The sequence below is a fragment of the Pelodiscus sinensis genome, chromosome 7, assembly GCF_049634645.1.
Source record: "Pelodiscus sinensis isolate JC-2024 chromosome 7, ASM4963464v1, whole genome shotgun sequence".
In the NCBI taxonomy this organism is placed as follows: domain Eukaryota; kingdom Metazoa; phylum Chordata; order Testudines; family Trionychidae; genus Pelodiscus; species Pelodiscus sinensis.
Window position 1 is genome coordinate 783,830 of NC_134717.1, and position 25,995 is coordinate 809,824.

At 66.7% G+C, this 25,995-nt stretch overlaps 1 protein-coding gene across 2 annotated transcripts in view; it reads right to left on the reverse strand.

Moving 5' to 3' along the window:
* Window positions 1-25,995, reverse strand: part of TTLL4 (tubulin tyrosine ligase like 4) — a 30,256-nt gene that overhangs the window by 2,485 nt on the left and 1,776 nt on the right. The window contains exons 2-16 of one of the 2 annotated variants that reach the window (XM_075932959.1): window positions 15,083-16,496; window positions 13,363-13,475; window positions 12,984-13,047; window positions 10,937-11,061; window positions 10,117-10,227; window positions 9,549-9,625; window positions 8,887-9,081; window positions 8,723-8,805; window positions 6,876-7,004; window positions 6,439-6,561; window positions 4,004-4,102; window positions 3,405-3,539; window positions 2,759-2,896; window positions 766-868; window positions 30-240 (exon numbers count right to left, since the gene is read on the reverse strand). In XM_075932959.1, the coding sequence (XP_075789074.1) occupies window positions 30-240; window positions 766-868; window positions 2,759-2,896; window positions 3,405-3,539; window positions 4,004-4,102; window positions 6,439-6,561; window positions 6,876-7,004; window positions 8,723-8,805; window positions 8,887-9,081; window positions 9,549-9,625; window positions 10,117-10,227; window positions 10,937-11,061; window positions 12,984-13,047; window positions 13,363-13,475; window positions 15,083-16,410 (3,034 nt within the window). In that variant the 5' untranslated portion in view covers window positions 16,411-16,496. Of the gene's footprint in view, window positions 1-29; window positions 346-765; window positions 869-2,758; window positions 2,897-3,404; window positions 3,540-4,003; window positions 4,103-6,438; window positions 6,562-6,875; window positions 7,005-8,722; window positions 8,806-8,886; window positions 9,082-9,548; window positions 9,626-10,116; window positions 10,228-10,936; window positions 11,062-12,983; window positions 13,048-13,362; window positions 13,476-15,082; window positions 16,497-25,995 lie in introns of both variants that reach the window. The other variant, XM_075932958.1, reaches the window with a different exon arrangement.

Genomic DNA, 25,995 nt, shown 5'->3' on the forward strand with positions numbered 1-25,995 from the left:
CTTCCTGCCCTGGGTGCCTGGCCGGTTACCTCGGGGCCGGTTCAGGTAGTACTTGAGCTCCCACTGGGCGGTGAGGATGTTGAAGTAGCGCGGCTGCTCGAAGAAGCGCAGGTAGCGCATGGAGAGGCGGGTGGGGAACACCCGCTCAAACTGCCCCCGCCGAGCAAACTCGTCCTCTGTCTCCACCAGCACCCGCACGTCGGCCGGGGTCAGGGTGTCCAGGATGGAGGAGTAGAAATCCTGCAGCAAGAGCGCCTCCGCATCACGAGCCCCCCCGGCACTGCCCCGCGCTCCACAGAGTCTCGCCCCAGGATCAGAGTGCACGGAGTGCAGGCGCCCCTCGGGCTGCAGGCAGATATGGAGGGGGAAACTGAGGCACGGTGGTGCCCTGCAGAATCCTAAAGGAGGCGCGGCAGAGCTGGGAACAGAGCCCAGCCCCAGCGGACAGGAGACCCACCAGGAGCCCAGCCCACGGTGCCACAAGTGGAGCAGAGGGAGCGAGGGGCAGCCATGCCCGAGGCCCCGCCATGCCAAGGCAGTGACCACCCGAGATACCCCCAGATGATCCTGGCCAGCGACTCGCTCCCCATACTGCAGAGGGAAAAATCCCTCACCCCACCACATACAGGGATCAGCTGCCCCTCCCTGCCCAAAGCCCCGAGCGGAGGATTTCGAAGCCTCCCAGCATGCAGTGGGCCCCACCGAGCACGCGGCAGGGGGTCGAGATGCAGGGACGTGCCGCAGTGCTGGCAGGGGGGCTCACACCTGCTCAGGCAGCATGTGGGCCAAGTAATAAGCTCGCTTCATCTTCTCGGCCGAGAGCTGCTCCGGGGACGAGCTGGGCCTCTCCTTCGTGGCGCTGCTTACGCTGAAGAGAGGAGGGGCAGCGAGTGAGCTTGGCCGCGGCCGGCTCCCACCACCAACGGGGGTACCACGCGGCCTCCCACGGCAGCCCCCACCGCCCACCCGCCCAGGCCGGCTGCCCACGCGGAGACGCCGCAGCTTTGGGGCCCACGCAGGGCAGGAAGCCACGAGCCACGTCCCAGCCACCGAAGCAGCAGGGAGCCCTGGGGAGAAAGGCAGCTGCTGGTGCTGGGCGGCAACTTAAGACAGGGGCTCCGCTGGGGCCTGGGGCCCAGCCCCTCCCCTTGGGCACTGCTTCCGGGCCAGCAGAGGGGCCCAGCCCCCCACGGGTCACACCGGTGCCAGAGGGGCCCAGCCACCTGCCTGGTCACACCGGTGCCGGGGGACGGCCCAGCCCGCCCGGCCGGACAGGTGCGCGTGGCTGGGGGAGTGAGCAGCGAAGCAGGCGACCCGCGGCTCTCAGCCCGCCCGAAACGCCGGGAGCTGCTCTGACCGGCTGTTACCGGCAGGGGCATGAACGTTTCCAGGGGGCTGATGCCAAGTGCTGCGGCAGGCGGGGACGTGAATCCGTAACCGTTGCCCAGTAAGTCTCCCCTTAACAGGCGGGGGCTGCTCCAGCCCAGCTGGGACGAGCCCCCTCCCCCTGCCCTGCCCTGCAATCTGTCGACCTGCCTCACCGCTCAACCAACGAACGGGGGTGCTACCTGCCCAGGCTGAACCCCCAACAGCCCCCGGCCAGCAAGACACTGGACTGGCCCCGGCGGGGGGGCACGCGAGCTGGCCTCGCAAAGCAGCTGGCAGCAAGGCGAGCCGGAGCTGAAGCCAGCTGAGCAGCCCCCCTTGGCTGGTCACAGCCGTCACGCGGGGAGGGGGCGGAGCCACTGGTAGCACCCCGACGCCTCTCTCAAGACAAGCGGCTCCCAGCCCCCGCAGCGGCCGGGCCCACCGGGGGCACAGGAAGCGGGACAGCCCCGGTGAGCAGCCCCCCACAGGCTGGCGGCTGCACGTTCCCAAGGGCAGGCAGAAGCTGCTGGGAGCCGAGTGCTCTGGGGCCTGTGCACACTTGTAACCTCTCCCCCAGACGCGCGGCCGGACCATCTCCCCCACTTCCCGTCCCCGCCCCGCCAGCCCCTCCCGCTCCACCCGCACGAGGAAACGTCCTGTGGGGACCTCACGGTCGGCCCGTCCCCCAAGGGGGGCAGATCTGCCCCGATGCCCCTCCCAGCACGGACTCCGGTAGCAGAGCCCAGGGCGGCTACACAGGCGGGTTGAACCTGCCAAGGCGCCAGCAGGCCCCCAAGGGTTTCCAGGCCGCCCAATGGCCGGAGCTGACGCACTGCGGGCCGCCCCCGGACTAGACCCCACGGCCCACAGATCAGCCCGGGGGCGCCAGCTTCGTAACATTTAATAACGGGACACTCCAAGAGGAGTGCCAGACTGGCCCCGCCCCTTCCCCTGAAGCCCCGCCCCTGCTCCCGAAGCAGGGACAGGCCTGCAGAGCCGGCTGGGAGCGCCAGATGCCCCATGCAGGAGGTGGCGGGCCTGGCTTGGGAGGGGCTGGTGCAGGCGCCGGCGCCTCCCCACCTGCAATAACCAGCAGCTCTGCCCCAGCACGGCCAGGCCCCTTCCTGAGCAGGCAGCCCGGGTCGGCTTGCTTAGCGGGACTCAGACGGCGGGGGGTTAGCCCTGGGCAGCCCCCACACGGCCGAACGTGCCTGCGCCGCTGCAGGGATGGGCCGATGGGGGCTGCGGGGGGGCAGCAGCGGCCCCCAGGGGCTAACCCGGTGGAACCGCGGCCGGTTTACGGCCCTCCCCTGGCTTAGAGCCGTCACGGCGGGGGAGTGCCTGGAGGGGCCGCAGATGGGCAGGGCCAGTCGGCCGGCCAGGCCCTGACCTGGTGGAGGAGCTGCTGGCGCTGCCCGTGCCGGACGCCACCTCGTCCCCGCTGGGCAGGACGAAGCCGGCCAGGTTGAGCAGGTCCCGGATCATCTGGCCCTTGATGCTCACGTCCAGCGGCGAGTTGGAGTGGAGGCTGGGAGGGAACAGAAGGGAGCTGGCTGAGACCCAGCACCCCCACCCCCGGAGGGGCAGGGCTCGGGGGCAGCTATGCTGGAGGCCAGGGCCCTCTCCTGGGCAGCCTCCCTGCCCGGACAAAGCCCTGGGAGAGGCCGGGCAGCGCTCCCGACCCCGGCAGCTTCTGCCTCCCTGCTGGGGACGCCGCCATGGGGGAGGCCCGGTGCCCTGGACCCAACAGCCCCCCAGTCCTGCCCCCACGTGGGACCGCGACACCCCGACCCACGCAGGCCTACGGCTGCTCCTCCGACCCACGCTGCCGCGGCCCACGGCTGCTCTGTGCCAGCCTGGGGCAAGGCAGTGGCTGCCTTGGAGAGGCCGCACGGGGAGGCCAGAGCACTCCCTGGTACCAATTGGCGGGGCCAGGGTCCCCAGAGCTAGGAGCGGGCAGCCCACTGGCCCTCTGGCAAGGAAGCTGCTCGGGCGGGACAAGGGTCTGGCGGGCGACAGGGCCGGGCCCCGCCTACCTGGGGGAGATGTTCACTTCCAGGATCCAGGGCTTGAGGTTCTCGTCCAGCATGACGTCGAAGCCGAAGAGCTCGTGGCAGCAGGACGGGCGCCGCACGTACATCTTCAGCAGGCTGTTCACGTAGGGCTCCGACCTGGCGGGGGAGCAGGCGCGGGTTCGCACGCGAAGGCCCTGGAGCCGGATGCTCACGGCTGCTGCGCTTTGCTCTCCAGGCTTCCAACGCCCTCGCCGGGAGCACGGTGAACGCCCAGCCTGCCCGGCGGGTCCCACGTGACCCCGCGGAGCTGAGCCGCCGGGAGCACCTCCAGGCCAGGCTGGGAGGCTCCGCTCTCCGAGCAAGACCCCTGCCCCAGAGACGCCGGGCAGAGGATGGACGCGCTCACAGGACACCAGGGACACGCGGGTGTCTCTGCTCGGGGCGTGGGGGGAGGAGACCACACGCCCACCCCGGGGCTGGGCTGGGAGCCCGTGCTGAGCGTTGGCTGTGGAGAGCCGGGATCCTGGCGGTGGGTCCTGCCCCTCGCCAGACGCCCCGATCTGTGGCTGGCCGGAGGGAGGGTTACGGTGAGAAAGCCAAGAGACGGGGCCGGGACTCACGCAATGATGGTTTTGATAACGATGTCCTTGATCTTCTCCCAGATGGCCTCGCTGTTCACCCCCTTTTGGCTCAGGTAGCTCCAAAGTGCCTTCAGCGCCCTGCGCGGCCAGAGAGCACAGAGGTCACGGGCGCTGCACTGCCCCCCAGCCTTCCCGTCCCGCCAGCCCCAGCCCCTCAGGGCAAGGGGGGCTGGGCGCTGCCCCAGGGAAGAGGGGCCAGGGCGCGGCACCGTCCCAGAAACGATCCGTGCCGGGACCGCCGGACTGCGCCCCTCCCCTTCCCGCAGGCAGCTGCCCTCAGACTCCGGCTCTCGCGGGACGCCGCAGAAGAGCCGCCTGTACCCGCATGTAGTGGGACGCCCCTGCTGGAGCCCCCCACCCCCGCCATGCTCGTTCCCCAGGCGGGTACCAGGAGAGGCGCTCCTGAGCCGAAGCTGCTTCGGCAGCCTGGCGGGGGAGGGAAGAGCAGCCAGGGAGGCTCCCCCCCCCCCCCACAGGGCAGGAGGCAGATCTGGGCAGCCGGACGCTCAGCCGGTGCCCTCAGACTGTGGCTGCTGGGCCCATTGGTGGCACACGGAGCACCACGGAGGTACAGCCCCAGGACACAGCGCCGCACCCCACAGTGCCCGCAGCCGGACGGGAGCAGGAGAGCCCCCAACGGAGCCACCAGCCAGAGCTGCCCCTCTGCCCCACTCGGGAGCAGCCCTGGCCAGCGGTCATTAGAAAGCTGACCTGGGCAGCCAGCGGTGCCCACTCGCAGAGGAACACCGAGCCGCCCCCGCGCCGGGAGAGGGGGCTGGACACGTCGTGCTTAACAATTGTGATGCACAAGCCAGTTCCCATGGCTCAGCCCGACTCCGCCCCACCTGCTCCCTTCGCTCTGCATGCCTGGCGTGGGGTGGGGTGGTTCACCACGGCAGGGCTGCCCACACGCCAGCAAGGCGCAAGCAGCCGGCAGGTGGGTCTCTGTTGGGCCGGCTCCGGAGCCGGTGGGGCCCAGCACAACGCCCGGTTCCAGGGAGAGGCAGAGGGTGCCCGCATGAAAGCTCTTTCTACAGCGTCAACGGCGCCGTGCGGGAGGCTTCGCAGAGCAGGGGGCTGCTGGGGGGTGGAGGGGAAGGAGGAGGTGTCTTTTAGCGAGACGTGCGGCCGATGCGATCTAGGGGGCTGCTGGGGGGTGGAGGGGGAAGGAGGAGGTGTCTTTTAGCGGGACGGGCGGCCAATGCGATCTAGGGGGCTGCTGGGGGGTGGAGGGGGAAGGAGGAGGTGTCTTTTAGCGAGACGTGCGGCCGATGCGATCTAGGGGGCTGCTGGGGGGTGGAGGGGGAAGGAGGAGGTGTCTTTTAGCGAGACGTGCGGCCGATGCGATCTAGGGGGCTGCTGGGGGGTGGAGGGGGAAGGAGGAGGTGTCTTTTAGCGAGACGTGCGGCCGATGAGATCTAGGGGGCTGCTGGGGGGTGGAGGGGAAGGAGGAGGTGTCTTTTAGCGAGACGTGCAGCCGATGCGATCTAGGGGGCTGCTGGGGGGTGGAGGGGAAGGAGGAGGTGTCTTTTAGCGGGACGTGCGGCCGATGTGATCTAGGGGGCTGCTGGGGGGTGGAGGGGAAGGAGGAGGTGTCTTTTAGCGAGACGTGCGGCCGAACTAGGGGACTGCTGGGGGGTGGAGGGGAAGGAGGAGGTGTCTTTTAGCGAGACGTGCGGCCGATGCGATCTAGGGGGCTGCTGGGGGGTGGAGGGGGAAGGAAGAGGTGTCTTTTAGTGAGACGTGCGGCCGATGCGATCTAGGGGGCTGCTGGGGGTGGAGGGGGAAGGAGGAGGTGTCTTTTAGCGAGACGTGCGGCCGATGCGATCTAGGGGGCTGCTGGGGGGTGGAGGGGGAAGGAGGAGGTCGAGACGTGCGGCCGATGCGATCTAGGGGGCTGCTGGGGGGTGGAGGGGGAAGGAGGAGGTCGAGACGTGCGGCCGATGCGATCTAGGGGGCTGCTGGGGGGTGGGGGGGGAAGGAGGAGGTCGAGACGTGCGGCCGATGCGATCTAGGGGGCTGCTGGGGGGTGGAGGGGGAAGGAGGAGGTGTCTTTTAGCAGGACGTGCGGCCGATGCGATCTAGGGGGCTGCTGGGGGGTGGAGGGGGGAGGAGGAGGTCGAGACGTGCGGCCGATGCGATCTAGGGGGCTGCTGGGGGGTGGAGGGGGAAGGAGGAGGTGTCTTTTAGTGGGACGTGCGGCCGATCTAGGGGGCTGAGCACAGAGCCGACTCAGGAGGCCTGGAGTCTATTCCCAGCTTCATCAGTGCCCGCCCCAGCCGTGGCCAAGCCGCTTGTCCTGGCTCAGTTTCCCCCGGGAGGCGGCAGAACAGCTAGCAGCAGCGAGCCCCGAGCACGAGGCCGAGGGCCGCGAAAGGAAGCCGCCCCGCCTGGCCCCGGCCCGCTGCCCTTACCACTTGTGCCCCTGGCAGGCTGTCTCGTCCCCGTTGGACCTGTACTCCGTGTTCTTCTTGTTCACGCTGTAGTTGGTCAGGTGCATGAACTTGTTGCTGAGGCTCTTCATGGAAGAGGAATACCTGGGCCGGGGTAGGCAATTGGAGGGGGGTCAGGCGTGGCCACGGGGTGCGGGGCTGGCAGATCCATTCCACGCCTGTTCCCCGGCCGGCCTCCCAGGAACGTGCCAACCGGTAGGCGTGCCCACCACCCACGGGCTCCGCACCGGGCACCGGAGCGGCCTCAAGCAGCCATCGTGGTCATGCTGCTGTGCATGGGCAGCTGGCGTCCCCCTCCCGCTCTGCCCCGCTGGGGGGCAGCCAGCAAACTGCGAGCGCCGTGTGTATCTGCTGAGCCCCCGCCGCCACCCAGCCCCCGCCGCTCCCCCGGGCCCTACTTGCAGCTGGCGAAGCGCACTAATCCGTCTCTGAACAAGTAGATCCTGAGGGGGTTGTAGCAAGTGACGTAAACATAAATCCTCAGGTCGAACTTGCTCCCGCTGATGAGGTAGGGCTTGTGCAAGTACCTGCAAAGGAGAACGAGGCAGGTGGGCGGGAGCAGCGCCTGCCCTGAGCATCGCTGGCATGGAAAAGGCCTGGCCCAGCCCAGTGTTAGCCCAGGGAATCCCAAAGCCTCCTTTAAGCGCTTAGACACAGAGCCTCGGCTGGCGGGCACAGGCCCCAGAATCGCTGCCCTCCCCGTGCAGCCAGAGGACTGAGCTTTGCCTCCCAGAGACCCAGCCGCACCCCTTTCCAGCCTGGGCCCCATCCGGCACCAAGCTGCCTTGAAACGAGCCCCGCTGCCCGGGGGTTCTTGCTCAGGGAGCAGGCGGCCGGGCCGTGACTCGCACAAGGCATTTGGGGGTCCAGGGGCTCAGAGATCCACACTCAGAGACACCACGGACACAGAGCCTTTTCCCAGGGAGCCTGCTGGGTGGCCAGCAAGAGGCAGGGTCCCAGGTTGGTTCTCTGGAAACCCCCGTCCTGTGAAAAATGCCACAGGGCTGCGTTTTCTTCCCACTCTGGGGCAGAACATTTTGCAAAACCAGGAAGGTTTTTGCTGGAACGACTTTCCGCTTCCCAGCCTGCCCCAGCCCAGCCTCAAGGGGAAGGGTTGCCAGTGGGTGTGCTGGAGGAGGCTCGTTTTGGAGTGGTCTGCCTGCCGCATTCACAGCTTTCCTGGCTGCCGTGGAAAGCTACCAGACGTGTTGCACCGAGGGGGAGCTGCCGCTGGAGCATCTGCCTGACGGACGGTCAGAGGCTGGTGTTGGGAGAACTGATTTCAGCGCATGCCACAAACAAGTTCACGCAGAGGACACTTTCCTCCCAGTATCGCTCCAAAGGGAACCGTGCCCCTGCGCCCATTCTCTGGCGGTGACTATGGGGCAGGAGGACACAGCTCCAATCAGGGCGTTAACTCAGCAAGGATAAAGGGATCCGGAGCTATGTGAGATGCTCGTGTCCCCCGGGGAGCAGTAACCTGCTCCGAAGTATCTGGCCGCAGCCAGGACGAGAGGGCGGAAGTAGATTCAAATCCGTTTTACTCCTGGCGCCACTGCGCACGTGCAGCATTCACGTCCCTCTGAAGAAAACCTTCTCTGGCGCAGCTCTGCAGTTCCGCCCCCGCCCACCAGAGGCTGCTGTGGCACCGGAACAGAGAGCAGCCAGCTGGCCGTCATGCAGCGCCGGGGGGCGGGGGACAGACAGGGCTGCTGGGGGTCAGACTGGATGAGGGTCCAGGAGGCAGCAGGATGACAGCACTGAGCCAGGGCTGAATGGGGGGAGGGCAGCGGGGCCACATGGGGACCTGGGGCTGCAGAGAAACAGAGGCAGGGCAGATGTGCCAGGCTGAGTGGGAGAGGCGAGGGGTAAGCCAGGCTCTGCATGGGAGAGGAGAGGAGAGGCTTCCCAACTCCCTGAAACCTCCCCCAACGCACCCTCCCACCCCCAACGCCCTCCAGGCTCCCCCGCTGCCCAGCCTTTGCGCTGCTTCTGAGGGGCGGGAAGTACGGCCCTGCAGCGCAGCGTACATGAAGCACCGCTCGGAGCTCTGCATTCACGCACCTATAGGGTCTATACCCCGACTCCTCCCGCCGCCCGCGTTGTTACCAACTGGCCGGGGCACGTGGCAATTCATTACCGCGCACGGACGCTGGCCTCGTCCGGCTGCCTCGCTGACAAAGGCCCTGCGCAGTGGCCCCCGGGCGCGGAGCCGTGTTCCGTCCCGTGCCAGGGGCCGACTCACCTCTGCACCAGCAGCGGCCTCCTCTTGGGCAGCTGGCTCCATTTGTGGATGACCTGGATGCCGATGCCTCTGGCAGATGCCGGCTGGGAACACACACAAGGGGCATCAGCGTCTCCGGCGGCGGCGGCCGGCGGGGGAGCCGCTTGGCCCCGCGGGGTTCTTACCGGCTTCACGATCCACTTCTGGCGGCTGCCGCTCTCCTCCCAGGCCTTCCTCAGCAGCTTGATGTCCTGGGGCAGGATGAAGGACTGGGGGAAGAAGTTAAACTCCTTCTTCCCAAAGCGCGTCTGCATCTTGGACAGGTTGCGCCACAGACGGTCCTTCCTCCCGATTTGAAAGGAGCCAGGGAAGTGGTTTAGCTGGGAGAGCCAGGCAGCGGCAGTGAGGAGGTGGCCTGGAGTCGTGCCCCTCCCCAAAGCTCCCAGCTGTTCCTCTCTCCCCCTGCAGGGAGGGGGCAGGCCACATCACGTGCCTGAGCATTCTGGAGAGGCACGTGGCCCCGCAGGTCCCTGCCCCCTACGTCGCCCCGATCTACGGCACCTCTGCAGCCCCAGGTTCAGCCACGAGTCCGAAGCGAGGCTGGAGACTCCACGTGGTCCCCCCACACCGTCCCCCTCTGCCCTCTGCCAAGCGCCGGCCACAGGGGCCTCGGAGCACAGCTGGGAGGGAGCTCCTGGCAGCATTCGCCCGCAGGACTCACCCTTCCCCCCCGGCAGAGCAGCTCCCGTCCCGGCGGGAGTCGGGGCGTGGTCTCCACGTGGCACTGGCAGGGCCGGGGGACCCAGGAAGCAGGCGCTGGCCCACACCGAGCCCGGCGCTCTCCTACCTTCTGATGCTCCTTGATGGCGCGGAAGCCAGGGGACTTCATGTGATGGCCCCAGCAGCCCAACCAGTCGCTGTTCTCTGAAGGAGAGGAGACGGGGCCAAGCTCTCCACCAGCCCAGATTCCACTTCAGCAAGGGTCCCCCCCAGCCCGAGGGCCAGGCGCGAGGGGCCGGGACGCTGCAGCAGGGCCCAGGCATGCTACTGACACCCCCGGCTGCAACAAGCCAACGAGGACCCAGCCTTGCTGGGGGGCTGCTTTCCCTGGGAAGCTACCGTGGGACCCGGCTTTCACTGATGCAGCAGCGGCGGCTACAGGCAGGCTCTGTACAAGCAGCACTGATGCTCCCTGGCTAACAAAGCCCACCCTGTGCGCTACCTGCGCCCCTCAGCCCCCACCCAGCCCGGCAGGTCAAGCAGGAACAGCGGGCGATGCTGATCCCAGCCCAGCCCATCGCGCGTTCCACTGCCACCTCGCCCGACTCCCGTCCCCAGCAGCCAACAGGCCCAGCCGCCCCGGGGCGAGACGCCTTCCCCTGCCAGGCCTGGGGGAGCTGGGCAGGGCCACTCACTCTTGCTGACTTTGAAGTGGGACCTGCCGATGGTTTGCTTGACGATGTTGGGGGTGACGGTGCTCATCTTCCAGCGCAGCAACTTCCGCTGCTCCCACGGCAGCTTCTCCACTGGCAGGGGAGGGGCGGTGGCCGTGTCAGGGAAGAGGAAGCCAGGAGCTAACCTTGCCACAGCCCCCCCTTTCCCGGATCCATTCCCAAGCCCGGGGCTGCTGCGGGAGGAGCGCGCCGGACGCAGCTCGGACAGGCCCAGCGATCCCCGAGACGGGTGCTAGCTGAAGGAAACGGACCCACCCGCCTAGAGACGGGGACCCGCGTGGCCCAGTGCCCTCGGTGCCTCACGCAGGGAAGGCTGCAGACATGTTCACGCCCACTACCGCATGTGGAACCTTCCACGCAGGCACCGGCTGCCTGTCACCGCGGAGCGCTCCCCACAGCAGCCAGCTGTCCGGCTCAGCTGCCTGGAAGCCAGAAACATCAGCTGGGCAAAGCCAAGCGCGAGCCCCGCAAGGAGAGAGCTGCGCTCCTGGCACCGGCTCGGGATCAGCTGCTGCCCCGAGGCAGGAGGAGCGCTGCCCTCTCCTCCCCCACAGATGTTCAAGCCCTGGGGAAGCGGTCACCGGGAGCTCCAGGGGCTCTTTGTTCGAGGGGGGGTGCTCTTTGTGGGTTACTTGCTCTTTTAGCACAGGACGAGAAGGGAGGCCCAGCTGGCGTATCACTGCTCCACAGCCCCCCACCGCTACGCCCGGTTCCTTCTACCCTGCCGGTCCCTGGCCCCTGCCTGCTCCGGCACTCGGAGCGGGGCTCAGCCCCAGCTCACCTCTCTCGTCCCGGGTACTGAAGTAGAGGGTCGGAGGCATATTAGGGAACAAACTGCACACGAGAGGGGGTTTGAGGATCCGCTCCGGGGCCTCGAGCGGCTGGGCCAGACACGCGATACAATTCCTGGAAGAAGAAGCGAGGGCGGGTGAGGAGACCGGGCTGGGCAGGACATGAGATGAGGCCCTGACGACAGGGCCAGAGAATCCTAGAAGTGGAAGGGACCTTGCGAGGCATTGAGTCCAGGTCCCGGCCCTCTCGGCAGGGCCCAGCACCATCTGGATCATCCCTGGCAGGCGTCTGTCCAACCTGCTCCGAAGTATCCCCAGGGATGGAGACTCCACAACCCCCCAGGCAACTTATCCCAGTGTTTCACCACCCTGACAGGTGGGAAGCTTTCTCTCATGCACAACCTAAACCTCCCTTGCTGCAGTTTCAGCCCCTTGCTTCCGTCCTGTCCTCAGAGGCCAAGGGGAACAAGTTTTCTCCTTCTTCCTTGTGAGACCCTTTTAGGTACTTGAAAACTGCTCTCCTGTCCCTGCTCAGCCTGCTCTTTTCTAAACTCAACAAGCCCAATTCCTTCAGCCTCCCTTCCTAGCTCGTGCTCTCCAGACCTTTCATCATGTGTGTGGCTCTTCTCTGGCCCCTCTCCCATTTCTCCACATATTTCCTGAGACGCGGTGCCCAGAACTGGACACAACACTGCAACTGAGGCCTAATCAGCACAGAGCAGAGCGGAAGAACGACTCTGTGTGTCTTGCTCACAGCACTTCTGTTCATGCAGCCCAGACTCATGTTGGCTTTTTTTGAAACAGCGTCACACTGCTGACTCATCTTTAGCTTCTGGGCCACTCTGACCCCTCGATCCCTTTCTGCAGGGCTCCTGCCTAGCCAGTGGCTTCCCGTTCTGAGAGAGACACGGATTGTTCCTTCCTAAATGGAGCACTTGACATTTGTCCTCATGGAACTTCATCCTGGTGACCTCAGCTCATTTCTCCAGTGTCCAGGCCATTTTGAATTCTGACCCATCCTCCAGAGCACTCGCCACCCCTCCCAGCTGCAAACTTCCTAAGCGTCCTCTCTATGCCACGTCCACCGCTTCTCCCTTAGCCACCAGGCTCGCTATCCTAGCAAAGGAGGGTCAAGGAGAAACAGGCACCCTGCTCACCCAGCAGCCTCCGGGGAAGCCAAAGCCCAGTACAGCTCCCCGGCAGCCGTCTTCAGTACCAGCCCCCCTGGGACTCGGTGACGTGCCGGGAAAGGATTTCTGGCCTGTGGCCAGTCACGACAGGCTGTGCAGAGCAGTTACGGGCTGGCTGATCACCCCGCTGTCCCGCCTGGGAGGAGAAGCTAGGCCCAGAGCCATCTGCAGCCCACCCCTTACAGCTGCCAGCGTGGGGCCAAGCCGCCCCCCATCAGCCCGTTGCCTCTCGTCACTGCCCACAGCTCCAGCAGTGTCCCTGAGCTCACCCCTCAGGCTGCGTGTCTGGGGCAGGCACCCGCCACACAGCCCGGCGGGGGCCAGGCTAGCCGCACACCAGGAGCACGGTCGGAGCAAGCGCCGGTCTCCATGGGCTAGTCACTCCCTGCTGCAGGTGCCAAGTGGCCACGCAGGGCCGGGTGGGCGGCTGCTTTGGGGTATTCCGACCACAGGCGCCGGGACCAGGGCTGGAAGCGGTGTGCCGTCTGGTTCAGCGGCTCTCCGACCCCCCTCCCCGCTACACCCGTCACTCCAGCCCCGGCTCAGGCTGGAAAGTGGACCGACATGCCTCCAACTCCTTTGCCAGAGGCCAGGTGCTGGGAGAGCCGTGGCTAAGCCCAGCGGGGGCATGTCCACAGGGGTAACAGAGGGACGGGGGCGAGGGGCAAGCTCGTTCTTCGCCTTGCAGGTGGCCTTGCTCATTACAGACCAGGCTGTATGGGGACACCGCGCCCTTGGCGCTCAGCAGCGGGTCACAACGCCTTCCGGATCCTCACCCGAAACGGCTCCTCTCTGCCCAGGGGCCGACGGCTGCCTGAGGCTGTGGGCCCCGCTGAGAGTCACTCACCTGGAGATAAGGGCCACGGAGCCGTTGGGCGACAGGCCTGTGACGGAGGAGCTGTCTGACTCGCCTGCAGGAGGGAGGAGAGGAGACCGTGAGATGAGGCCAGGGGGCTCCGGGGATGCTGAGATGAGGGAAAATGAAGGGCCACCGAGGCTCTCCCCAGCGAGGGCAGGAGCCCGGCCGGGTGGGAGACCAACGCTCCCCGCCCGCTGCCTCCCGGCCCTGCGCACAGCCAGCCACAGCCCAGCTCCAACTCCCAACGACCAGGCCAAGCGTTCCCCAGGAGCCGCAGAGCACGGCCCGGCCCTGCACGGCCGACACGAGCCCCCGCCCTCAGCCGCTTAGGGAGTGCCCCCGCGCCCGTCGGCACAGCCACACGCACCCTCTTCCTCCTCCTCGTCCTGGCTGCAGCCATCTTCCAGGCCATCCGGGAGCTCCTCTTCTACATCAGCCTCAGGCTCCTCGGGGTCCAGCAGGGGCAGGGTGACGGCCGCACTGGAACCCAAGGAATTCAGGGAAGGGTCATGTCCACCCAGGCAGCCCCACACGAGGCTGGTCGCTGGCCCAGCAGCCCTGGAGCAGGGTCTCTGCCATGCCGGGCGGAGGTATCTGGCACCGCGGCAGGGGAGGCGAGGGCGTGACACCGGGGGGTTTCCGGCTGCCTGGCTCTCGGCTACAGCTACTCCCAGGTTCAGACTTCTGGAGGGGAGGAGCGCCGACAGCCCCTGGGGGAGCCCCGGGAGGGCGACGGGCTGTTAGACCCTGCTCTGCGTGACCCACGAGGGTCCCGCTCGCCAACTGCGCCCCGACACCCAGCGCACAGGGGAGGTGCTGGGATTACTTACTGCCCTTCGCGCAGGACCCAGCGTGCTGGGGATCCAACTCGATTGCCCCTCCACCCCGCAGCCCTTCCAATCCCTCCCGCTCCGCCGGCCCCTCTCTCGGGAGACCTCGGCTGCAGGCTCCGCTCCCCTGCCCGCCACGTCCCCTCCGCGCTCACATCGGGCCAGAGGCCTCAGCTCCGAGGACACACGTCCGGGAGCGCGACGGCTGCCTCTCCAAGGGGCTGTTTGCGGAGGGACAGCCGAGCGCTGCCCCTGAGATGCGGCTCCGTCACCAGCCTCGCTGTGCGGTGCCCGAGCAGCTGAGCAAAGCGGAGCCCCTGGGACCAAGGCAGGCAAAAGGCCTCCTGTGCACGCAGGAAGCAGAGTGAGCCGGCAGACGCGCTGGGCAACTCCAGGCAGTGCCCCAGGGAAGCCGTGAAGGGAGCGAGGTCCCTTTGATCTGGGATTTCATCAGGACACTGCCAGCTCACCGGTCCTTCCTCGCTCCGCTGCCCTCCCGCAGAGACAGCCCTCAGCAGTGCCCGGCACGGCCCTGTCCTTTCCGCAGGCCCCTTAGCCAGTGCCCAGGAGCCAACCTGAGCAGCACCCTCTGCACCAAAGGGCTAGCTGGTTCAGGTCGGAGTTTCCCCCTCACCAGGGCAGTAATACCGACTCCGTGTTCATTCAGTGACAGCTGGGGAAACCGAGGCATGGGGTGGTGAAGGGACTTGCTCCAAGGTACGCTGAGAGCAGACACAGGCATGCTGGCTGACGCCCTGCCTGGGGCACACGGCCCACGGCAGCACCACTCCCAGGCACCCTCCTGGCTTCGCAAGTATCGCTTCCCGTAAGCGGCCACACACCGGGGGACTCAGTTCTCAGTAGGGTTGCCAGGTGTCCAGTTTTCACCCGGACTGTCTGTCATTTGGGTTCCCGGTCCGGTAAAAAAACCCAGAAACTACGGAACACGGGAAATGCCCAATATTGCCTGTTTCCCTCGGACGGAAGCCCGGTGGGGACAATTTTCCCCTGCCGTGCAGGTGGGGGCAGAGGAGTGAGGAGCGAGGAGCGCGGGGCCATTTAAAGGAGCCGCAGTGCCCTTTTTTGGTTAGTTTGGTTTTGCTCAACAACTTTGGTCTCCCCCACTTTGTTTTTCCTCAACGGAATTTTTGACTGGTGTTTTCTTAGGGGAGGGGGCGTGTTCAGTGGTTTTTGTTAAACCATCTGGCAACCCTAGTTCTCAGGGCGCCCACGAGGGGCTTTTCCCCGTGTACTCACTCTGGGTCCCGTGGGGGAGCGGCCTGCGCCCACGCCGGCTCCTTGCCCAGCTGGATGGTGGACATCTGGGCTGCCACTGCGGAGACATCGGCGTGGTGGGCAGGCTCGGGTCTCCCCGCCTGGTCCCCGCCGCTCAGGGCCAGGAAGTTGACGGTCCGGCAGGGGGCGCTGGGGCCTGACGCGTCGGAGCTGGAGGCTAAGAGGCGGAAGCTGATTCGCTTGGTGCAGACGGCCCCCTCGGGGCCCGCGAGGCTCAGGTCGCTGCGCAGGCACCGGCTCCCCAGCTCCAGATTCAAGGGGGCGACCGTTTCTTTTGGGCTCAGCTGTGAGAGGAGCTGCTGTCTCCAGCGCCCGCTCCTGCGGAAGAGGTTGTACTGGAAGCCCGTGTTCATAAGGCAGGAGCTCTCGATTCTGCGGCCTAAGTCGCTGCAGCTGTTAACCTTCCCGCTCAGCCTTCGCACGGCTTCCGTGAGCCGGATCTCTCGCTCCTTGGCTCTTAAACTCTGCCCCCGGGTCTCGCTGTCCTGCCACAAGGGGCGCTCGGCTCGGAGGGGCTGCACCGGAGACAGGAGAGGCCTGGGGGTGGCTTGCTCCGCTTTATGGCCTTTGCCTCTCCCAGGCCTGTTCTCCAGACTGGCGGGGGAGCCATCCCCGGTCCCCCCGCAATGGGACCAAGATATAGCGGGCGAGCGCGAGATGCTCTTCAGTTTCCCGCTCTCCGGGAGCTGCAGCGAAGGCACTTTGGCGCTGTGCGGCCGCAGGAAGGCGTTCTTGTTCAGCACTGGCTTGTACGGGCTGGCGGCGTGTTTCCCTGAGCCGGAAGGAGAGCTCTTCCCCCCTTCCCCGCTGGGCCGGGGCAAGGGCTCCACCGCCGAGGAGGCCATGCTGCAGTCCGAGGTGGCAGCGCAGCCCTGGAGCCCGCTGGCTGGGAGTGGAGGCTGCCGGCCCTCCGGAGCGCTGGACCGGAGGCAGATGGACTCGAGGCGCTGGTAGGGCTTGTGCCTGAAGTACGCGCGCCGATAGAGCAGCGGGCTCCCAGCGGGCTCCAGGAAGGGCTGGGGCGGGCTGGGGTGCACTGCCTCACTGAGGCATCCCGGCGCCGGGTACCAGAAACAGGAGCTCTGGGGCGAGATCCCGGAGAGCACGGGCCTGTGCTCCTGGAACGGACTCACATGCTTTCTGCTCAGCTTCCAGAGGGGCTTCACCTGCTGCTGAGCGAGGAGCCAGGCCCTGCTCCCGGGGGGCCTCCCCGCAGCCGGCCCGGGCAGCTGGAAGTCACTTCGCTGTGGGAGGCCGAGGCTATAGTGCTCCGGGCCTGCCGAGGCCATGGAGAGCCATAGCACAGCGAGCAAGGGCCGACTCAGAACCAGGGCGCAGGCAGCATCACCAGCCTCCTCCTCGGGGTCCTGTCAGCCTGCAGCAAGGACACAGTAAGCAAAAGCCGTCAGCTGCCGCCTGCCCCGCCCAGGCCGGGGGACCGGTGCGCTCAACAGACAGCGATGCAGCATTACAGGGGACGGGCAGGGGGCCCCCACCTTCCTGGTGCCTACACCAGCCCTCCCTGCCTGCGGCCCCTTGGCACGGGCATCCCAGCGAGACGCGACCGGCTCCGCTGGGGCGGGGCGCTCGGATGGAAGCTGGCGGCGGAAGCTTAGTGGGAAGATGGGGGCGTTCCTGGTGGCAGTTTACAAAGCCAATGCCCAAGAGCGAGTGACCATCCAAAGCAGCATTTCGGTCCCCAGCCAGGTGGAGCTTAAACCCACCCAGGGGCCCTGATCTTCAGCTCTGACGCCCAAACCAGGCTCGCTAAAGCCTCACCTCTCGCTCTGTCCTCCCTTCCCCTCCTCACCTCCCCTGGCACGGCAGCCCGCGGGGGGCAGAGCCAGAGATCCAGCGGAAGAGGGGAACTCGGTCTGCTTTGGGGGCTCACACACTGGGGGCTGCTTACGAAGTAGGTAGGGAGTTAGCCTGTTGGGATCAGGGGATGGGGGGAATCTCAGGAAGCTAAAACACTAGCTGGGCAAGTCGGTGTCCCCCTCGGTGCCCTCTCTAAGCCGGCGTGAAGGAAGTGCCCAGGGAGAGAGGCTGATCACAGGCCCCCACCACAGAACCCGTGACCAGCCTCGGGGCTGCCCTGCAACGGAAGAGCCAGCCACCTGCCCGTCTGGCGAGGACAGCAATGGCAGAACACATGATTTCTGAAGCCTCGGCTGCACACCGATCGCAGGCTGAGCGGTGCCTGCTCCCCTCGCCGCTCCGCGCTCTGCCAGCCCCCCGGGCCTGCACCCGCCGGACAGGGCGATTCACGGGTTCCACTGCAAGGCTGGCCCCACACAAACCCACCCGCCCCGCAGCCCTGCCCAGGGCAGAGACGAAGATGCAGGGCAGGAGGCGGCAGGCAGAGCGTCTGTGCTTAGTTCCGAGCTCCCTGGACTTGCCACAGAGCCGAGGGACAAGCTGGTCTCCCCCCAAAGCGGATGGTGCGGGGAACAGCTCGGGGAGGCCTTAGGAACAGCTCTGCCCACCCCACAGCCACGGCCGGGGAGCAGCCCCTTTGCACAGCGACTGCCAGTCACAGAACGGCGCTGCTTGCCGAAGAGCGCAGGCACCTCACAGCCGAGCCTGGGGTCCCCTGCTGCCAGCCCCTGTCCAACACCGTCAGGTTCAGCACTCGCCCCCCGGCTGCAGAGCCCTGCTCTGCCCTGCCCATAAAGAGCCAGCGCCGGAGCCGGGATCGCACGGCAGAGAAGAAGAGCGTGCTCAGCCGGCTCAAGCCTGCTCTCCAAGAGGCACTCGAAGGATGGCAGCCGGGCTTGGGGACGTGAAGACGCGTGCGATGAGTCGGCCGCCCCTCGATCCCGGTGTAACCCCACTGCGGCTCTGCGCAAGCTCCACGAGTGGCGCGGGGTGATGGAGCCAGCCTGTCAGCCACCCGCTAAAAGCTGACTTGGGGAGGGGAGTGTTGCACGCAGCCGACAGCGTTAGCCGGAAGCACCGCCTACCCGGGAGGGTTCCCTCAACGACACTGCTACATCCCTGGTTGGGGGGTGGAAAATCCTCTCCCCCGAGCACCATAGCGAGGCCGGCCCCAGGCCCCATGAGATCGACGTGGGGAGGTGAATTACCTGCCCCAACACGAGACCCCTTCCCAGTGGGCTAGGCAGCGCCTACGCCAAAGCCCTGCATCACCGCAGCTGTGCCGCTACCGCGCTTTCCCGGAGACAGCAGGTGTCTGGCGGGGCAGGAAGCACGCTCCCAGCCGGGGCAGACAAGCTAAGGACAGCGTCCGGCACACCCACCGGGGAGCACGGCCTGGGCCGCGCTCAGCTCCCACGGGCACAAGGGTTCAGAAGCACAACCCCGGCGGACTCTCCCCTTGCGCGTGGTTATCCGTGCCGCGCTCCCCGCGCTGGAGCCGTCCTGCTGGGGCGTGCCGGGTGCTAGTGGGGAGCAGGGTCTGCCCCCCCCCGTGAGGAGCCGCAAGCGGGGAGCGTGGTACATAGCAGCGCGGGGGCAGCAGCTCCCCCAGTTAAACAAGGCGCGTGCTCCCCAGGGGTCACGCCCTCCCCTGCAAACCTGGGCAGAGCCCCTGCACAGACGCACCCTCCTCCACTCCGGGGTCCGGAGGCCTCGTGGCCGCACAGACCCGGCGATGACGCAGGCCAGCAGAACGGCACAGGGCTGCTGCCGGCAGACCCGAGCCGGGTGCACAGAAGGGCGCTGCGCAGTACTGGGTTACCTAGCCTGCACCCCGTGACCAGGGATGAGGCATCCCGATTAGTCAGCTAACCCGTTTCATGCCGGGTTTATCGAACGTTTAACTGGTTAACCGACTAAGCGGGATCCCAGGCAGGGCACTGCTCCAGCTGCCGGGAGCTGGCTGCCGGCTCCACGTCCTAGCCACCAGCCGTGGGGGGGTTTGTCTCGAATGAGGAAGCCCGTGCCCAAGGCGTCCAGCTGCTGACGAGTTCTCAGAGCTGGTGCCTCTGTCCTGTGCTCTGCTGGTGGCTCTGGAGAGTCCCCAGCCATCACGCCCTGCGAGCCGTGGCTGGCAGGACCCTGGAAATACCAGCCCCTCGGGACTGGGGCTTGCACACATCATCTGTGTCCACCCGGACAACACCATGATTGGACCCATCACAGGTAACAGCCAGGCCCAGCCCGGGTACCTGCCTCTGCCATGTGCTGGCGGCCCCCAGCCCTTGGCTTGCTCTTGGGCACAGGGTGCCCGCAAAGCACACCGGGGAGCTGGACGGGTAAATAGGCTGCCAGGTGACAGCTCCAGGCACTCAGCGGGTCGCTGATCCGGAGGCGTCAGCTGGGCTGGCTATGGAACCTGCCTGGCCCCTTCACCCTCTTGCTGTCCCCGGGCCCTTCTGAGGCTAGGGGCTGTGCACGCCCCAGGACGGACCCCTCTGATGGACACGTACCACTGGTGGGGCGCAGCACCTGTTGTGGCTGCACAGCCGGTTCCTCTGGGCTGCTCAATGCTGCAAGACCCAGGGTACAAATCCTGCCACGGGCGTTTGCAGGCAACTTCCTGCGGGAGGAGAAGCTGCGACGGCCACTTAGCATCAGGCCCGCTTCTCCTCCAGATCTCAACGGACCTTAACAGGCTGCAGGCGAGGCCGATTGCCTTGCCTCTCACTGACCCCCGGGAGCGGAGAGCACCGCAGGGACAAAGGGAAGGAGCCAGGCACCGAGTGGAAGGCGGCAGCAGACACTGGCCACGTGGGAACCTGCCCCTGCCGCCTTGGCTCACTGCTTAGTGCTAAATGAAGCCTCGGGGGGAGGTGCCTCAGCGCACAGAGCAAGCCGTTAATTAGACAAATGGCCCAGCCACACTCAGGTGGGAGGGAAGGAGAGGGGCTGAGTGGGAGGGCACCCCGCAGACTCAGGGGCTCTGGATTCTAGCCTCTGGCAGCCACATGCTGCATTGCTCAGGCGCGCTGGGGGTCCAGGGCCCGGAAGCCGGCCCCCAAGGCATGCCTGTGTTACGAGCAGCTCGGCGCAGAGCTAAGGGAGAAGCCGCCGCCGGCGCCCCGCTGGAAGCAGCAGGCAGGCTGTGTGCTGGGAACCAGGAGAGACGCACAGTGACTGGGAGCCAGTCCACACCGCCCAAGCTGGGGAAAGCAAGACGCTGTAGCTGCCTGCGACCCCCGGCCCGCGCCTGACAGCAGCTCCCTCTCTGGCTGCTTCACCGTGACCCGGGCTGGCATCAGACACGTGGGCAGAAACGCTCGCACACCCAGAGCTACCCCGTCCGAGAGGGGCAATCAGCTGCCCCCAAAGGCCCTGGAGCATCGACCCACAAGCACGCCATCTAGCTCGGGGGGGGGGGGGGGGGTCAAATCACCGAGGAGCCTGTCACGTTACTGGATTCTAAGGGGAGCAGCCAGATGGCTGCTGCACCCATGGGGGGGGGGGTGTTTGCCCCAAAGTGCATACACGAGGTGTCACATGAAAGCTTCTGTTCTACTCATTCTGTTTGTGCTACTCGTGTACTCGTACAATGTCTGCGTGGGGAGCTAGAAACACGCACTCTGTGGCCGCTGGAAGGTTCTGTGTCTGAGGCAGAGCAACGGGCAAAGAACGTTCAGCCAGTGGCTGTGCTATTAGCAGGGCTCCCGAGACACTAGATCTCGAAGTGCCAGACACACCTGAGGAAGGTCTGGAGACCTGCAAGCCAGCCAGGATAATGGGACACAAGGATAGGTCAACGGACCATGTGACCTGCAGTGACCTGCTCTGGCCAGGAAGATGCCGGGAGAGGCACATAAGTGCCACGTGGCGCCCTCCTTCTTGGTCTTCAGCTCAGCTCCTGATCCCAGATGCAGCCTTGCAGGGAACCACGAGCCAGGAAGAACCGTGGACCCGTCCTGACATAGGATGTAACCAGAGACTTAAGATAGCAGTTTGTAACATCTCTGGGAGAGTCGATGCATGTAACGTACTATCCTTTAACAACCTCACTCTCCTGCTTTTCTTTCTTTTACTAATAAACCTTTAGATGGTAGATTCTAAAGGAGTGGCCCAGTGTGATCTTGTGGGTAAGATCCAGAGTGTAAATTGACCTGGGACCTGTGGCTGGTTTCTTGGGACTGGGAGGATCCATTTGGGGTAGGTGAGATCGGGTCCTATAACCCCTCACCCGTGCGTTAGGCCTGGGGCTGACTGGGGCACAGGGAGAGCTGGGGTGTCCGAGGGGTTTTGCTCGTGAGGCTCCTGGCTGGCCAGACTGGCAGGTGAAGCGCTCAGTGGGACTGGTCTGTGGCCTGTTTGGAAGGTCTCCAGTCAGGGGCTGTGAGGAGCCCCGAGTGAGCAATTCACCCTGGGCGGTGCCCAGACCCGGCCCGTCACAGATCCTGACAAACCGGCAGAGTTCAAGGAACACAAATAATCAGGGAGCTGCAGGGACCAATCGGTGAAGAAGAGAATCAGTTTCATCCCAGCAAAGCAACAAGTGCAAGATGGGTGGCCCCTTAGAAGCGGACACATTGCTCAGGGCGTTAGCTTTCAGGGGCCACAGCTCACTTGGGCAGATGTGGCTGAAGTAGGGGCGTGAAAGTTAACCAGTAACCTGTGGGGGTGACGCAGCCCCCCACCTGCTGCGGGCAAGGGGACTGATCCAGCTCCACAGGGGGCCCGCCCAGACAGGGGCTGCTCCAGGATCCAGAGCTGCCTCTGTCCACAGAGAGCCCAGGTGCCCTGCAGGCAGGAGCGACTCCGGCGGGGGGTGGGAGCTGGCAGCAATCCCACCCCTAGCACAGGGCTGGAGGTGGGAGTCGCGTGGGCTGAAGCGGTCCCTGTCCGGATCCTGCTTCGTTGGCCACCGTTAGGTTAGCCTGCCGGTTAACTGAGTAACCGGGATTGCGTATCCCTAGGTTGAAGGCCCATAAACAACGGCTCCAGCCAAGGAAAGCTCACGCCCAATAACCGCGCCACGGGACCCCGCGCTGCTTTCGCCGAGACAGACTAACAGCTCCGCTCCGAAGCCGCGAGACGAAGAGCCCTGCTGACGCCTGCGGGGACGGGAAGTGCTGAACAGCACTGCCAGGTGGCAATGGCGGGGGCGGGCACTTCTCCGGCATTACCTGCCCATTAGACGGTTACCGTCCTACCTGCTGCATCTTGTCACACTGGGGCGGGAGGCTCCCGGGGGCAGGGCCTGACTCTGCAGCAGCTTCTGCCACAGCCCGCAGAGCACAGGAGGCAGCGCGATACAAATCGCTCAGGCTGGCCCGGAGGGCACAGGCCACATCAGAGTGAAGGGAAAGGAAGGAGGCTGAGGTGCTGCTGCAGCAGTGCCAGGAGCAAGCTCCCAGTCAGCCCGTGGACCATTGCCAACTAGACTGGCCAGCACACTGGTGGCGGTGCCACGTGCTGGATGACCTAACAGGGCTACTATGAGTCATGGCCAGGCTGGCAGCGGCGAGCAGCGCGACACGCCCCTTGTCCCCGGGCTGAGTCACCAGGTCACAGGAAAGCTGCCCAGCAAGGCTCCTCCACCTCAGGCGACTGAGAAGAGGCAGCCAGGTGCTGCTCTGAGGCTCTCCCTAAACCGCGGGCTCCGGGGCTGGGGCTGCGTAAGAGCCCAGAGCATGGCGTCTATCCTGCAGGGGCCGATGCCAGCACGCCCCCTTACTAGGCTTCACACTTACTGGAGGCACAGATTTAGAGGCCAGAAGGGAACACGTGGTCACCCAGTCTGCCCTGCAAACACAGGCCATGGGCCACTCCCCGCAGTTCCGGCAGCAGCCCAGCAACATGGACTCCGGCCACTCCAGCGTTAGAGCCCCCCGCAGAAGGCCCACAATGTCCCTCGAGGTGGCTGTGCCAAGGCCTGACTCAGCGTCCTGTCAGACTCCTTCCCAGGATGCAGCCGGACTGTTCCCTGTTCACTTCATCCCCCGTGTCGCTCAGTGGGCTGGAGAGGTCGGTAGGGACAGAGCCCATGCTAGCATAGCCCCCTAGCGAGCACACACCAGGGGGTTTCTGGCAGTGTGCTACCACCGCCCCCCTGAACCACTTCACTGCAGGAACAGGCGCTTTGTGGAGATCACAGTGGCCACACGGAGGTTTTACCACCAGAGCCTTCTGAGTCAGAGAAGTGGTTTCTCACACCCGACCGATGCAGCTACACCTACTCCACGGCTAGGTCTACGCTGCCTACGTCAGGTCAGCTTACAGCCACCCCAATAATTCCTGCCATGGCTGATGCCCACCCTGCCCTCCCGCCAGTGGTGCACATCCGCAGAAGGACCGCTTCCACTGACCGAAAAGGGGCACCGTGGGGGGCTGAGAGCGAGCGCGCTCAGCTCCCTGCTCCCAGCTGGCAGTCCTCACCTGCAGCAAGGAGACACGCACCTGCAGTCCGGTGCGGCTGGCTCCCGGGGGGGAAGCAGCCAAGGGCAGGAGCAGGGGTGGAGGCCCAACTCAGAGTGGAGCCCAGGCAGCGTCCTGGCTTTCTTGCCCATTTCATGGCTCCTCTAGCAGAACCGTGAAATCAACAAGACGCCCAACAGCCAAAGTAAGCCAGTGTCACCCTAGACACGCCCGCAAGAGCCCTGCTCCTCCCCTTGGTGTAAGCACCATCTCTAAGAGTGGAAAGCAGATCCAGAGGGTCCTGCTCCTGCCCCCCGTCCGGTGTGGGGGCTGCGGCTGCCACTGGCTCCCAACCCCGGGTGGAGCAGCCCCTGCCTGAGGGCAACCTAGGCCTGTGGCAGACAAAGGCTGATCTGAACCCTGTCCATGGTGGATGCCCTGGGGGCTGGAGCAGCCCCTGTTCCAGCCCCCACCGGTTATGGGTCAACCACCCACATGCCCAGGCAAAACGATTAACCGGTTAAATGATCACACTCAACTGGTTAACCGTTTTATAAGCGGGTTCAAAAAAAGAGCGAGATCAATTCCTGGAGGTCAGGTCCATCAGTGGTTGTTAGCCAGGCTAGACAAGGAGGGTGACCCTGGCCTGTGTGTGTGTCAGGGGCTGGGAATGGGCGACGGGAGGGATCACATGATGACTCCCTGCTCTGTTCCCTCCCTCAGGGGCACCCGGCCTTGGCCGCTGTGGGCAGACAGGACCTGGGCTAGAAGGACCATGGATATGACCCAGCCTGGCCGCTCTGACGTGCTTACATGCTGCTGCCTGTCCTGACTGGGTGCGGCTGGCAGCGCTAGGGGCGGGATAACCACAGAGCACACTGGTCCGCCTTCTGCTTCCCAGTAACACCCTGAGTGCCCAGGCGAAGGGCAGTGATACGAGCACCCCTAGCTGGGCATGCGGGAGCCTGGAGTCCATGGGACAAACCCCCGGGGGGTGGGCACGAAGCAGACACGGGGCAGGTTCCGGAAAGGGGGGGGTAGGTCCCGGGGGGGGGAGGCAGACACGGGGCAGGTTCCGGGGGGGGGGCAGATTCCAGGAGGGGGCAGGTCCCGGGGAGGGGGGGGCGCAAGGCACACACGGGGCAGGTCCCCGGGGGGGGGGGGCGCGAGGCAGACACGGGGCAGGTTCCGGAAGGGGAGGGTAGGTCCCGGTGGGGGAGGCAGACACGGGGCAGGATCCGGGGGGGGGCAGATTCCAGAGGGGGCAGGTCCCGGGGGGGGCAGGTCCCGGGGGGGGCACAAGGCAGACACGGGGCAGGTCCCGGGGGGGGGCGGGCGAGGCAGACACGGGGCAGGTCCCGGGGGGGGGGGCGAGGCAGACACGGGGCAGGTCCCGGGGGGGGGGCGAGGCAGACGCGGGGCAGGTCCCGGGGGGGGGGCGAGGCAGACGCGGGGCAGGTCCCGGGGGGGGGGGCGAGGCAGACGCGGGGCAGGTCCCGGGGGGGGGGGGCGAGGCAGACGCGGGGCAGGTCCCGGGGGGGGGGGGCGAGGCAGACGCGGGGCAGGTCCCGGGGGGGGGGGGGCGAGGCAGACGCGGGGCAGGTCCCGAGGGGGGGGGGCGAGGCAGACGCGGGGCAGGTCCCGAGGGGGGGGGGGCGAGGCAGACGCGGGGCAGGTCCCGAGGGGGGGGGGCGAGGCAGACGCGGGGCAGGTCCCGAGGGGGGGGGGGCGAGGCAGACGCGGGGCAGGTCCCGAGGGGGGGGGGCGAGGCAGACGCGGGGCAGGTCCCGAGGGGGGGGGGGGCGAGGCAGACGCGGGGCAGGTCCCGAGGGGGGGGGGGGGGCGAGGCAGACACGGGGCAGGTCCCGAGGGGGGGGGGCGAGGCAGACACGGGGCAGGTCCCGAGGGGGGGGGGCGAGGCAGACACGGGGCAGGTCCCGAGGGGGGGGGGCGAGGCAGACACGGGGCAGGTCCCGAGGGGGGGGGGGCGAGGCAGACGCGGGGCAGGTCCCGAGGGGGGGGGGGCGAGGCAGACGCGGGCAGGTCCCGAGGGGGGGGGGGGCGAGGCAGACGCGGGGCAGGTCCCGAGGGGGGGGGGGGCGAGGCAGACGCGGGGCAGGTCCCGAGGGGGGGGGCGAGGCAGACGCGGGGCAGGTCCCGAGGGGGGGGGGCGAGGCAGACGCGGGGCAGGTCCCGAGGGGGGGGGGCGAGGCAGACGCGGGGCAGGTCCCGAGGGGGGGGAGCGAGGCAGACACGGGGCAGGTCCCGAGGAGGGGGGGCGAGGCAGACACGGGGCAGGTCCCGAGGGGGGGGGGGCGAGGCAGACACGGGCAGGTCCCGGGGGGGGCGAGGCAGACACGGGGCAGGTCCCGGGGGGGGCGAGGCAGACACGGGGCAGGTCCCGGGGGGGGCGAGGCAGACACGGGGCAGGTCCCGGGGGGGGGGGCGAGGCAGACACGGGGCAGGTCCCGGGGGGGGGGGGCGAGGCAGACACGGGGCAGGTCCCGGGGGGGGGCGAGGCAGACGCGGGGCAGGTCCCGGGGGGGGGGCGAGGCAGACGCGGGGCAGGTCCCGGGGGGGGGGGGCGA